Raw genomic sequence first — 14,938 nt, 5'->3', positions numbered from 1 at the left:
AAAAAAGATGCAAAATTCTTATTCTCTAAGTGAGTTTCCCAATTTCACACACACACAGGTAAAGACAGAAAGATGAGCCATAAAGAAATCCCCTGAACCTGAAGCATCCTGAGTTCTGCCAAAGTTCACATAAGGGTTTGGATAAAAAGTGCTGTGGCTCAGATCCACATCTAATTTTTCTCCATTGTTGGCTCCTGGGTTGCTGCATTAAGTCTGAGGAGCAGTTCTGTAATTATTTGCTGCAGAAGCATTCATGCAAACAATAGGAATTAACTTATTATCATACTGGCATAAGTTCTTTATGCCAGGTTTCTTCTTATTTTACATAACTTATGAATTTCTTACCTTTGCAGTTGCTTTATGAGTATCTTTTGTAGTTTTGGGTTGAGTAGGTAAAGCCTATTGTGTGATGGGACAAGGGATAATGACTTTAAACTAAAAGAGGGTAGATTTAGATCAGATATTATGAGGAAATTATTTACTCAGAGGGCAGTGAGGCTCTGGCACTACTGCCCAGGGAAGCTGTGCATGCCCATCCCTGAAGGCATTCAAGGCCAGGTTGAATGGGCCCTGGGCAAGCTGGATGATCATTAAGGTCTCTTTCAACCCAAGCCATTCTGTGATTCCATGATAACGTATTGTTTACTTCTTCATTACAGCATTAAGTGTTATCCTAAATACATAAAAAGCAATCACTGTGGCTTCTGAGGTATCTTGTGTGAGCCGAGCAGCTTATTCTGGCAAAAAAAAAGAAGTGAAGATCAACTATTTACTTTTATCCAAAGATTCCTTTAAAAGGCAAGATGTTCTTTTTTGTAACGTAATGAAAAATCAGGGAATTATTCCAAGAGATCACTTGCTTAAACTGTGAATCAAAATTACTGCTTGTCTATGTTACTGGTAATACCCAATAACAGGAAGGCTCAAAACAGGAGTTAACTGAAAAATGGTAAGTATTTTCTCTTCCAAATTGTTTTAATGCTTAACTGCAAGCATAGAGAAAAAAAAATGAGAGGAAAAATTACTTAAAGGTTTTCTTAAAGGTTTTCTTTTGTTCATTTCTTCAGTAGATCTCTAAGGCTGAAATGGAATTACTAGCACACTTTTTCTTTCTATGAATTAGATGGCTTTATGTAGAAATACATAAAGTTAATGCTGTGAGGAAGATGTTTTCAATCTTTTACTCCTTTTATAAAACTGCAAATGCAGATTTTGATTGAAAAATGACCTACAGGCCTTCCCATTTTCCATCTCTGCCCATTCCCTTCCCTTCTATGGTCTTTTGATTCTTTAGTGTAATCACAACCAATAAAGGGAAGCCAGAGGGCAGTTGTTGCTACCATAGGAGGAGTTGTCCTGTATGCCTTTCCTTCGGATGACTTCTGTCCTGTGCATCTGATACAACCTTAAAGGTGGTGGTAACTTGTCTTCTCTGGCATGGTCTCCTTTCTCCAAATGATTTTTGCTGTACTTGACAGTTCTCCATTGTAGGTTGTTGCCTACTTTCCTGATGCCTAGTGTCATCTTTGCCCATAATACATGAGAAAATGGTTGTTACAAATTGTGTTGTTTTTTTTTTTTTAAAGCCACTGTTTTCTGAAAGAAAGAAAAATAAACATCAAAAATCTCCACCAAAAGCAGTTCTAGACTGATTACATTTTTCTTAGTTTATATCCGAACAATATTCTACATTTTGATCTTGCAGTGTGACAAAACGCTTTCCTATACAGTTTGTGCCTGCTTAGCCAAAACGTTTGATTGTGGGAATGTTCACTTAGTGCTCTCCATTGTTCAAGTGCTGTGTAATAATGATCCATACTGGGTCTTGAAATTCAGATCCCTATGAGCATCCAATGTGAATTCAAGCTGTTTCTGTCGATGTGATGGATAGTTAGTCATATTGGGCCAAAATGAGTGTAAGCTGAACACTTTTTCCTGTAGTCTGTCTCTACATTTTGTGATTTACGTTTCCTATGGAATCTATGTTGGTTGAAGATTTTAATTATGAAAGACCTGTAGTCAGAAGACATGGAGCATTCTTGCACAGAAGATTTCTCCACAGTTTTTCACTTAGAAGGCACTGCCACAGCATTGCAATTAGAGAACACCTTGATTCAGATACTGTAAGAAAACAAGATTTGCTATTGACCATCCCTTTCTAACAGCTCTGCAATGAAAACTGGTGCCTGGTTCTGCACAGGTAAGTATCAGAAGAACAGTTTTTCTTTTGAACAAATAGAATAATGAGAAAGACGCAGTAGGGCAGCAATCCCTAGTCTTCTGCTGTCACAAGGAATGACTTGCCTGAGATGTAGCCACTTAAACCATAACGGTGATTGCCTGATCAGTGCAGCAAATGGAACTACTAGGTGATTCATACTGGTGGTTGGAGGGCCAGGGAGGGGAGGGGAGGGAGGCTTCTAAGGGTAGTCTGTGCATGCTTGCTATGTAAAATGTTACTGCTGGTAGCATAAACTCTGATTTTGTTTTGTTCTTTCTGTCTTCTCTCTCTTCTGGACTTGGCCGGGCCATGTACAAATCCCAAACATTCAACAGTACTGGAGAGTAGATAGTATTTACCTCAATAATGGTAGTTTCTTTTCGCTTCTTTTTAACTCTCAATTCAGATGATGGGTCGAAGCCAACGCCTACCATGGAAACCCAGCCCATTTTTGATGGAGAAGGTAAGAGCATCCTTTCTTTAAGGAAAAAAAAAAAAAAAGCAAAAAACAAACAAAAACAAAACAAAAAACAGTGAAAAAAGATACTTCCCTTATTCTTTTCCCTAGGGTTTACGGCTCAAACAATTTGTTTATCCTGCAAAGCAGAAAAGCCAGTGAATCTCATAAGTTATCCAAATTTCACAGTGCTCTTGGGAGCTCAGGCATTTTCCCTAATCCTTTTACATCCTCTTCTCCCCCCTGAAATCCAACAATAACAGCAGTTGAACAAATTCCTGGGATAACCTTGGAGAAAAAGATATCATGGCTAAAAAATGTCTACTGAGTCAGAAATGGGAACTTCCTTTAGGTTGTCCTTTCCCCTTGCTCTCTTCACCCTCTCAATGCTATGAGTTTTGTAACCTCTGCTGTGCATTAAAGCATAACTACAGGGAGGACAGTGCTAAACCACAGCTTTTGCACGCTGACTTGGAAGAAAATTGCTGAGAGGTTTCTTTTTTTAGTAATTACTTTCATTGATGTGAATACTATCTGAGCAAATGAAGTCATTGTCCTGGGTATTCTTAATTCATAGCCCACCAAGGCAGCTTCTTTCTCAAATAGGCTAGTTTTGTAATTGTATTGTCTCAAAATATCAGACTTCAGTCCATTGGAAGCCTTGAAACAAAGATAAAATGGGTATCATCAAGTCTTTTAAATATACAGACAAATGTTTACCAACAGGGATACTGGTCCTTGGGTAATTAATGGGCCTATTAGCAATTGAGGCTCAAGTCTAGGCCATTATGTGACCTGTTTACTGGATTTTAACCTGGATTAAAGGCAGAATTGGAAACTTCTGAGCAAGAGTAATTCTTGCTGCTGATATTTGCTGCCTTCTTGGGAAAATGGAAGGCAGGAATGGGGTGTGTGTTTTTGCTACAACAAGCTTATTTAATAGCAAGGTACTGTAGTCCTGTCATTTCTAGAAACCATATGTATGTAAGAATCTTCTTATGAGCTTTATGAAACAAAACAAGGTCTTTGCAAGAAAAAGCATTCTCAAATAAACAGTGGAGACTAAAGCCTAGTTAACTGTCTCTTGTTTATATCAAAGGAAAGTTCCTTTTGGCAGCAAGTTGATGTTCTATTAAATTGCTGTCTGCAATCACAGCATGCTTTTGGCCTTTAAATTTTCCCATGAGGGAGCGCCCATAGGTATTCAAAGGAGAGAATGCACTTGTAAAATGCAGGAGTGAGCTAAACTGGTTAAAACAGCCTGTTCAGAAAATCCTTCTAGAAGCAGCTCTACGTTTTGGTCATTTTAAATAGAACTGGGCAAAATTATTGAGAAATACTGTGGTGTGCAGACCTTTTCTGGTCCTTATGGTGAGAGGCAAAATCTAAAAACACTTTGTCCTATCTTTTATGAAAAGTATTTTCAATCCAAAACTTTTGCATTGATTTCTTAAATCAGGAAGAGTGTAAGAACACTACAGAATAGAAGGCTTAAGGCTGACCTTGTAGCAGCCTTCCAGTACCTACAAGAAGGTTATCTAAAAGACAAGCAGGCTCTGCACAGTAATGCATGATGAGAAGATAAGAGTCAAAAACCAAAAAAACATATTCAGAATGAATATAAGGAAAAACTTTTTTAGCAGTGGAGCAGATTTCCTAGAGAGACAGTGTGATCTGCCCTTCCTTTCCAAGTCAGTTTGATAAAGCTGTGAGCAGTGTGGTCTGATCCCAGAGATGATCCTGTCCTGAGCAGAAGGTGAACTGGAGATCTCAGTGTGATTTGCTGAACAGCCTTTTTGCTCTGAGCAACCACATCACAGTGCTGCACCAGAATTGTCACCCAGCATCTTAGGTAGCTCTTCTTGAGGAAGATGACGTGTACTTGGACACGTACTTGGTGTCAGATGCAAGCGTCAGATGACAGAAATGCTTAGAACATTCACCTATCAGGTCTGGACTCTGTGGAGATGTTCAAAGGAGTTAGTGTCCAAATCTCATTCAATTCCTGTGTATTTGGGGTTGAAATATCTTTTGGGTTTCTGAACTTTATTCAATGTCAGGCAGCCAGAGTGGACCTGTTAACTAAAGCTGAATGGACAATAAAAATATGGATTTCTTTTCATGTTCTGTTTTTGAATGCCTACCTCAAGCAACTAGAGGACGACTTATTTCAAAAGGCATTAAATATGCTCAGCTGCTCCTGAAACTTGTACTACCTACTGGAGCTCAACATCTCTTAGATGAAGGCTTACCTTTTTCATGTTTTCGCCTACGTTAGAGGATTATTCAAATTTTTGACAAAGTAAGTTCCCCCACACACTCCATACCCTTATTCCAAAGGGTGTAAGAGAGCAGTGCCAGAGCCACAAACAGTGCAGATCAGATGACTTAAACTCTTCTGTCCAAGATTTCAATCATAAAACAGACATCTCTTTAGAAATTTTTTTAATTGCATTACTGTACAGATCTCAATGATTTTGTAGTGATTATCCTCTTAGGACAAGATGCTTCTCTACAGAAAAGTGTTTTAGTAGCCCTTGCTTTAGTTATAAATAAAATAATTAAGAAAAAAATCAACCCACACAACAATTTTATTTCCTCTGGTACTCCTAGGCCCAATTTTCTTTACATCCAACCTCTATTTAGTTTTAACATGCAAGTTATATTCATTTCCTAAAGATTAGTCCCTTTGAGTACCTTATCTTTTTGAAAATTTCACCTCTCCACACAATATAGGAATCTACTCCTTCCACAGATCTGTTGTTCAGAGGAGTAATTAATCTAGATTTCTTCTTTGTAGCCCAAAAACTATTCAGGTTAACTGGATTGAAAATACACTTTTATGATAGATCCCAAAGGGTTCACTTACTTTTCCTTTCTCCTCTTTACTGGTGATTCCTTTTCCTGCAGCTGTTAGCCTCACTTAAAGATATACACTATTGTGTTTCTACAGACCCTGACCCATTTTTTGTCATCCCTTAACTTCAGTTATCCCTTCTTTTTCATCTGTAGACATAGATGTAGTGCAGAGCCAGAGCTAACTTTCATCACAAATTTGGGAGTTTGGATCCAGCACTTTGCTTGCTTTATGGCCTTTTCTGATTTTTGCCCTTCTGCCTTTCCTATCCCTGTCTAATGTTTTATTTGATGTGGCTATCAAAAAATATAAAATCCAAAAATACGTGGGTATATGTATTTTATAGGAGCACATAATGACTGATAATACAATAGTGTATTGAAACTTGCAGATAAGGCAGTCTTTGTTAAGCAAAATTCTACTACTGCTGGGATATCTATCAATGTTCAACCTGTACTGTTGTATGAAAAAATGCCCTTAGCATGATTACAATAATATTTACAGTCCAGTGTAACTGAAAACATATAGGCAGGGAAAATTTTCATTTTTCTTTTGTGCACTTTTAATGTGTAATCAGTTTCTCCTGTTGTCAGCCAGTTTCTCCCTTGCTGAGCAGATCCATGTAAATGTCAAAAACAGCAGGAAAGCTCTTGTAAAAACTTTTTAGAGGAACTTCTGAAGACAAAATCCAGGATCTAGTGTGTAAAGCAGGCTCTTGTGGAAACTGGAAAATGTTTGATGCTGAAAATGTCAGTTTAGGAACTCTATGGCACCAAGTACTGCTTTGCTGTAAGTTCTATTGAGATACTGTTGTTTTGTCACTTCTATAAGGTGTTGCTTAAGGCAGGTTCTGATGTGCTCTGAAATTGATTGTAACACTTCAGAGAAGAACTCTTAAGCACTTTTATCACAGATTTGTTTTGGTATCTTGGTTGTAGTGCATTAGAAGACTTTTTTAAAACCAGAACTTATTTCTTTAGCAAATTTCCCTTTGAATTCTTTCAAAAAAATATACTTTTTTTTTTTTAATTTGTGTTTTGTTGTTGCTTGTTTTAGGGATCTGACAAAATTCTGGTCAATTATGCTTGGACTGTTAAAACCACATTTAAAGTCTGGGTTGAGTTTTTTTTAATCTGGATTTCATATATATACTGGAAACCAGTATATGACATAGCACACAACTTAACTAAGTATTGAAGAGAAAGGCTATAGACTTGAGAATTTGGCTAAGAAATGGGAGTTGGAAGGGGACAGTAATGTTTTTCCAGTAGTGAGGCACTCTTTGGAAGGTGGAGATAATGAGATAACCTTGTGTCATATTTACAAATACTGGCTTTTATGTGGTGGGAAGCTTCACCAGGGGGTGAGCTGATGTCTACAAAGACAATGGATCATTTAAGTCATGATTGTAGCAAACATGTTGTCCTCACAAATAATGACTATGTGTACTCACTAGTTGCTGCAGTTTCTTTAAGGCAGTTATTTTTTTCTCTTTCAGAAATCACAGCACCCACCCTGTGGATTAAGCACTTAGTCATCAAAGATTCCAAACTGAACAGCTCCAGTATAAGGAACTCAGGTAATGCTCAATCTTAAACTGTTTTGTTTGTTTGTTTGTTTTTTAACTAGACTGCAGTTTCTCATGTTCTTTCCTTGTTTCATTCTTTTTTCGTTGTAACCTATATGACTGCATATGCATTGCAGGACTTGAAGGGCAGTGAAAGAATTTCAGACAGCATGCATTTTTTGTGTCCAGAAGTCCGCTATAGATGTGCCACAAGGAGTGTTTGTTTCCCAAACCAAAACTAGGGAACCTCTAATTTCTTCATCTGAAAATTTATCCTACGTAGTTTTCAACTTTGTTTTACTTGCTGTTCAGCAGTTTTTCATGGACTTTATGTGTTTGTCTCTGAGATCTGTGCTATGGATTTGATCTAAGCAGATGAGAAAATACCGTTGAGGATCATCTTGCAACTTCAAGATTCTTCTCTGCAGGGGGTATTTTTTACTAGAGCAATTGTCGCATTATTTCACAAGAGAAAGTAAGTTACTTATGTCTGAGCGTAATTGTTGAATTTTTATGGGCAGTAGAGAGGATGAGAGAAGATTCAAGCAAAAAAAAAAAAAAGTATGAATGGGAATGGAAAAAGAGGGAAACAGCAAGATATGAAGCTAAGCTGTAAAACTTGAGATTGGAAATGAGCATGTAACTGTGTGAAGTAACTGAAATCACAAAAAACTTGAAGGAGAATTAAGTAGGAGAATGAGAGTAAGTATGGTTTCTGTCTGATATGTTTTAACTAATATGGAAGAATGTGAGAAGGTGAAAGATACATAAAGAAGAAAATTGCCTTAAGAAGCCATGAGTTTGCTCTGGGGTTTCAGTGGGAGCTGTTGCTATTGCATGTATTTTACAAAATAATGTATTACTAGAACAATTATTGGAATAATTTTAGTCTCCAGAACAGTTAAACTATGCTGACTTGAAGTAGCTGGTCACATGGTATGTCTCAATTAGCCAGAGAGCGTTCCTTTACCCTCCCTATGCCCCATTGCAGAGTGAAAGCAAGGCCAGATCATGGTTGTCTTGTTGCAGCATGGAGAAGAGCTCTTTGCAGGAAGAGACCCAATGTTGCCAGACCCCAGTTTTAGAAAGTCTTCTGTGCCTTGCCTCCTGACTGTCTTTGCAGTAGGGTAATCTGTGTAGGAACTTGCCAGTGAGAATTGTACAAAAGCTTCAGATGATGTAGTAGAGTTAACGGTCTTCTCTAGGGATGTTTTTCACTGGAGAGTAAATGCAGCTTGTGTTTTGTCAGCAACCTGCACAACCATTCTATTCACAATGCAATTGAAGGCGACAATTTAATATGAAGATCCTGTGTAACGGGTCCTACCTATCTTGGGGATCAGCTTTCCTTGTTATGCAGCAAACTGGTAGCTGTGATGAAAATAAGATTTCCCAGATATGGGTTCTGATAGATTACAAACTGACCCAAAAGTGGGAGCATCTTTTACTCAAGAGCCTGTCTCCCACTCTTTGGCCTGGCAGAGCCGAAGTAGGCTACTTTTCATGCTGTCCAACTGTTTCCTGAGGAAGCTGTCTCATGTAAGCTGGAGTTCTGTTTGTGAACGAGTTCATTTTGTGAGCTTACCCATTTTCCAAATTTTTTTTCCAATTAGTTATGATGTCATTTCTGGTATTCAAGCAAGATCATTATGGGCACAAGCTACAAATCAAAAATAAATGGTCTTCTGGAAAATTCAAGATTTCCATAACAGGTGGTTTCTGCAGCATGCTAAAAGGAGATGTGTGGTTCATCTGACTCAGCCTTTCTTGTGGCCCTAACAGGCACTCATTTGCTGTAGGATCTCATTAAGAGTCTGAGCTGACAGTTTTAGACCCAAGTTTCCACACCAGGCCATGCAGTCATCTCTGTTTCTTACAATGAGTTATTGATATCAAGAAATGCTGCCTCATCAAAATGGAGTAGCTGATAAGAGCTGATAAGAGGTATTTTAGTCTTTCTTTCAGCCAACTAATCCTAGTCTCCCCTCTGGTACCTTTCATTCTTGGCCCTTGTCCTGTATGTTAAAAGACATTATAGGGTTGGTGGAATCGAACAGCACAGGGCCAGTAAGAGACATTATCATTTAAAATATTTTTTCTAATATCTTCAAATTTTTCTTGGATGAAGATGATTAGCTGTCATGGAATGGGCATGCAAAATTAGGGGATGTTTTTAACTGCTTTTGTTCTTTAGCAGCTTGAAATATAAATACTCAACACACTTCAGATTTCTGATCAGCACTACCATTGAACATCCTGGAAAGCTAGTGCCATGACTATATGACTGAGAGGAGAATGTAAGAATTGCTGTATTGAGACAAGTAGTCTCTATGATTTGCTATCATTCTCCTTCTGGTTAATTTTGTGTTTCAGTGAAGGCTTCTAGAATAAACCTTTGAATAAGTCACTTGCCTAACCATCCATTTTAGCAATATTTTCAGCTGCCTTCAGCTAAAGTCTGGTGTGTTGCTGGGTATGTATAGGGGAAGAAAAAGAGGAGCAAGGAAGAAAAAGCTGAGGAGATGGAAATATTCTCTTCAATACTTCAACTGTCCCAAAGAAAAGTGAACAGAGCAGCAGTACTCCGAACACTGTTGTTAATAGCACTTCCCAGCAAGGCTTTGGTCCTTGTCCTCTGTCTGGGCCTTGCATCCATTAACGTCTGTGGGGCTGTGTACCTGATGGAAGTGAAGAAGTTGGGAAGATTTGCAGAATTTGTTGTTTCCATCTTGGTAGTAGGTGTGTGGATAGGACTTCCTTGCTACTGAGATAGCAGAAGTGAAAGCAGTCTGAGTTGGAATTTCCTGCATCCCTTCGGGATGAACCAGCCAGCAGATTGTTGAGCACTGGAGAATTAGTGACTCCTCTGCTTCCTTTTAAAAGAAATACCCATATTACATGTACAGTCTGTATCTCACATGAGCTGTATTTGAAATCCAAGTGTTCTACTTTCCATTTAGTGTGGATGAGCAGGAAAGGTTCTCTTGAAACAGCCTTTGTTTTGGAGCATTTACGTTTTGTGTGATATGTGTAAATATTAATTAAGCTAGGGATCAGAGTACTTGACTGAGATGCCATATGTCTCCAGATGTTTTGCCGGTGAATTTTTCTGTATTAGACAGAACATTGTTCGGAGGGATTGCTAGTGCTTTTACCCAGTCCACCTTTCGAATGATGACTAGATCTCTTTTTTACTGGGGTGAGATGCAGGTTGAAATACTCTCAGCCAGAGGCAGGAATCAAAATGTAACATCTAGACTGCTGAGTAGGAGAAACATTTTTTTTTTGTACATTTACTAACTAAGCCTTTTGCTTTTTTAGTGAATCTTGAAAACCCGTAATTCAGTTTTTTGGTTGTTTTTTTTTTTTTAAGGTAAAGACATCATCTAGATCAACACAATAATTTGTTTGCTGTGGCAAGATGACAAAAATATTTTGATGTTTGTTTGGTTTGAATTGATTTCCACCTTCTCCAAGTGTGTGCCCCCATGCATGCACACACACGCAACCCCCAAACTAAGCCTATTATTTAGCACTTGCCTTTGTGATGTGTCATTTATATTTAATGCTGCCAGGACAAACAGAGATACAGATGGGACCTTTGCATTTGGCCATTCCCCAACCAGGATGGGGAGGATTACGTTTTCATACCACTTCTGAAGTTTCAAACTTGTACTACCAGCTCCTCTCAATAAACTCCAGTCTAGAACAATCCAAATGATTTTTTTTAATAGTTCTTACTCTAGGGAAGCACTTGATAATTAATCTAGCTTCCAAGTATATAATTCTGATGGCAGCCTGTTTGGGAGCACCCCATCTCCACTGAAGAATCCGTGGTTGTTCCTCATTTCCAGAGTTGGGTTATCTCCAAGTTCATTTGTGCTACTTAGTGATTTGGTTTTGATTAGCAAGAGATTCCAGCCTATATCCAGCTTACCCTGACAACCTTTAAGAAAACCACAGAGTGATGTAATGAGCTCATGCATGGAAAAATAAACAGCTCAGAGAAACCTGCAGTAGCAGCCTCAAGTAAATATTCTGTAGTCACAGGGGTTTTGAACATGACGTTATTGAAGAGGAAGAATGAGTAATACATTAAGGTTAGCAGCTGAAGACAGGTTTGTGTGTGCCTAGTTTAAAAAAAAATAATAGTAGCTGTTTATTTCAAAATCTTGCTTGTTGAATTGGAGCCAACTCCACATGGCCTATTCTATTCTGCTCTGGCACTCAGGCATCATGCAAGCACCTTATGTGACAGCTTTCTGCTGTTTGAAGCTCTTAGAAGACAGGGTTGTAAGTGTAAAGGAGCTTTGAAAACAAGAATGGTGGTATTTACCTTTCCTTTTTTTTTTTTTTTCCCTTAAATGCATTCACATGGTGTCCAAACTTCAGAGTTTATCAAAGAGAGAAATAGCTTGAAAGATGTATGTCTGTACGTACTCCTCAAGAAGCTAATATGCCGGCCACCCCAAAGGAAGCCTGTATACTTTCAGGTGGGGCATGACAATGTAGATCATCTCCAAAGCTATGCACAGTGAGGTGGAATGTGGTTATATTAGGTGTATTATCAGGACTCAGGTTCTGTTGTTTGTCTGCTTTGTCTCATTTTTTTTTTCCCCCCACTTACAGGAGAGGAAAACAAAAAGTGAGAAAACCCTACAGTAGCTCCTTCCAGTACTTGTCTAAGAAGTGATACCATTTTCCTACATGACTTTCCTAATGATCAGGGGTAATGGTTGCTCCCAGGAGAAATATACTCATGTTTCCTTGCTAGGCACATGGGATCTTGCTAGGTACATTAACAAGGAGTCTGCTTTCAAGCCACCTACTTTGAGAACTGATGCAGTTCCTCCCATGTCAGATTGTTGCATGAGGCCAACCGGCATATATCAAGGCAGGATCTACTGATTTGCCCTTAAGAAAGAAAATGGCAGTTTTGGTGGGATACACCAAAAAGTAGGCAAAAATTTGTTTGATTTGTTAGTAGGCTTTTTATTTTTAGTAGTGAGGACTAAGTTCAAGGAGCTTGAAAACTCCTGTATTATTTTCCAGAATGAGGAGAGACTGTACCTGTTCCTATTGAATGTATTGTTATTTGGAGTTGAAACAAATTTCCTTGTGCCTTGGAAACTTGGAACAGCACAGAGACCAGGGAGCTGGAGGTGGATTCAGATGAGACTCTCGAAAAGCACTGTTTCAAAGGGGGCAGTTTCTCACCTGTGCTTATCCCTTTCTGTCTTCTCAGCCACATTCCTTAGCTGTCCTGTCTTGGCACACTGCACTCCCCACCTCGTTATTTAAAGACATGTGAGACCATGGGCTTCTGTTTCTCCTCCTGCTACTTTTCTGCTACTTTCTGCTTCTGCTAAACTGGTTGTGTTTAGTTCCAGCCTTACTGTCTCCATACCATTGTGTTAATGTTACTATCCGAATGTCTATCACAGGACTGTAGGCTCTTCCCCACAATCTGTGGCTGCTTAGTATCAGGCTACCAAATGGAGGAATCAAAAGGTGATCTCACTTGAGCAGAAAACAGATTGAGAAAGGGAGGTAGATTGGCACAAATATAATCTAGTGACATCTGAATAAAATGTTACAGTAGCATTGGAACCGGAGCACTTTGGCATTCTAATGTGGACTGCAGCCCTTCTTGCTGAATGTTTTGGTACCTGCCTCTGCTCTGGGCTTAACACCTAGGAACACTGTCTTTTGAATTTTCCCATAGCTGTCAGACACGATGTCTAGAACAAGAGTTCATGAAAGGGAACCATGAGTCTGAAAGATGTTGTGTTTTCTACTGTTTGCAAGCTCCTCCTGCATCTTGAGTCAGTGCTTCCCTATATAGTCCTCCTCTGAGCTGTCAGAACTATTGGGCTAACACCTGTCACTTTACTGTCCCACCTGTCAGAAATATTTATCTTCCAACCTTGATGGTTTTCCTCTCTTCTCCTCCTTCCTTTTAATGAGGGTTTTGTTTGTTAGTGGTCTGGAGGGTAGTTGGTTTTGTTTAGGAATTCATTTTAATTTAGTTTCTGTAAATGAAGCAAGATGAGAGAAGCTGATATTGATTATTACACAAAAACTTACTAATTCCTTTCAGTTTGCACTGCAAATTGCTGTGCTCTTCTCTGCTGAGTTAGTGCTTCCTTGGAAGACATAATGCGCATTATTGTTTTTCCCTTGCTCTATCCCTCCTTTCCTTCTTGCTTCACTTGCGGTTCAACCACTGCTCTTTATGGCTGCGTGGGGGATCTTTGTCTTTTTCCTCCCTCTTGGAAGTCCTGAGGAGGTCTGATTCGTCGTACCCGAGTGTGATTCTCCCACAGTCTCAGTGGAACAGGTGTGGTGAAGAAGGGAGTAGGTAGGGGAGAGCAGGACCAGGACCCTTTCCAGACAGCCAGCAAACAAAGTCATAAATAACATGCCACTGGGGACCAGTTAATCTGCTCTATGAAAAGGTGCAAAGTATACAAGTGGGAAAAATAACATTGTATAATAAGCGGCATGCAACCATAGGTGTTAAACCATATGCAGCTAGACAAATAAATGAAGCTCCCCCTGAGTGCTGTGTGATAAATCATTCCCAAAGAATTCAGTCACTCCCCCCTCCGTATTCCCCAAAGAAAGAAAACAAATTGCTCTAGACATGGAGTCATGACTGCTACAGCTGCCAGTTAAGGAGAGTGGACAGGGAGCCGTAGGAGGGGGGCAGTAGGTGTCAAAGATGTAAGAAACCAAGGTAAAGGGGAGAAAAAAAAAAAAAGCAAACCCCCAAACCCAACAAATGCATTTTAGGTTAAACTGATAAAAATTTGGAGGGGAAAAGGAAAGGAAATAGATTACACCAGGCACTGTCGAAACCTATGGTGACAAATGGAGAGAGGAGAGTTCAACTTTATAGAGTTTGTTTTGCTTTTTAATAGGAGCTGATTCATATTGAAGGAATTACATTCATTTACTGAAGCAAGTTCTTCACTGTATATACTAACACAGACTTGTGCTTGGATCTGCACTTCAGGCATCCGTTTGAGCATACAGTGATGCCTGCTGATAGATTACATGTATTGACACTGACATACCTTCTTGCCTTTCTTGGAATGTTCCTGTCAACTTCAAGGGAAAGATTATAGCATTTCTGGAGAGCCACAGATAAGGAGAAGTGGTAATAATGGTTGGTCCTGAGCTCCCACATTCCCTTTTGAAAAGCGTAGATTTACTAGGCCTCTCCTAAAACCTAAAGCTCTGCTAGGGTTTGGCAATTATGGAATTGAGGACCCACATAGTTTGCAAGAAACCAACTGAATGAAAAATTGATTCAGTGGTACACTCCAAAAGTGTCTGCTGTCCCCAGCAGTGTACAGGGAAGCTGTGGATATCACCTAAAAGAGCTATGAAAGACCAGGACTGTGTACCAGAACCATTGGAAAGCCCTATCTGTCCTGTGAAAGTTTCCTTCTTTTGTTGTCACTTTAGGGTGGAAAAGATATTCTAGAATTCAATGGACCTTAGAGATGGAGTGAGTAGACCAAGGGAAGATGGAAAATGTGCAAGATCCTGCAGGACCATCCTTGTAGAGGAGCAGAGTAGAACATTTGGGGTAAATGCCAGCTATGTTCTCTTTCACCAGCCTCATGTTAACAGAACTATGAGTTATGTTCTAAGAGTGCTGTGTGTATTTCTTAGAGAGAATGAATAAAAGCTGTTATCCTTATGTTCCTTTCCTCTTTGTGATCCTCACATTTTTGCATTTTTCCAGGCCACCAAAATAAGGTGGTCAGTGGAGATCAGTGAGTACATTTTGTGGTACAACTCAGAGGTGTCTTAGCTGTGTGTTTT

General features: G+C 39.2%; 1 protein-coding gene across 1 annotated transcript in view; it reads left to right on the top strand.

Annotated features, from left to right (window-relative positions):
• The window catches only part of SMOC1 (SPARC related modular calcium binding 1), a 142,043-nt gene that overhangs the window by 93,502 nt on the left and 33,603 nt on the right, over nt 1-14,938 (top strand). The window contains exons 7-8 of the mRNA XM_031553635.1: nt 2,628-2,684; nt 7,034-7,114. Coding sequence (XP_031409495.1) covers nt 2,628-2,684; nt 7,034-7,114 — 138 coding nt within the window. The remainder of the gene's footprint in view (nt 1-2,627; nt 2,685-7,033; nt 7,115-14,938) is intronic.

Source organism: Meleagris gallopavo, chromosome 5, assembly GCF_000146605.3.
Source record: "Meleagris gallopavo isolate NT-WF06-2002-E0010 breed Aviagen turkey brand Nicholas breeding stock chromosome 5, Turkey_5.1, whole genome shotgun sequence".
In the NCBI taxonomy this organism is placed as follows: Eukaryota; Metazoa; Chordata; class Aves; order Galliformes; family Phasianidae; genus Meleagris; species Meleagris gallopavo.
The sequence above is the reverse complement of the archived record's forward strand: the minus strand, read 5'-3'. Positions and strand labels throughout refer to the sequence as shown.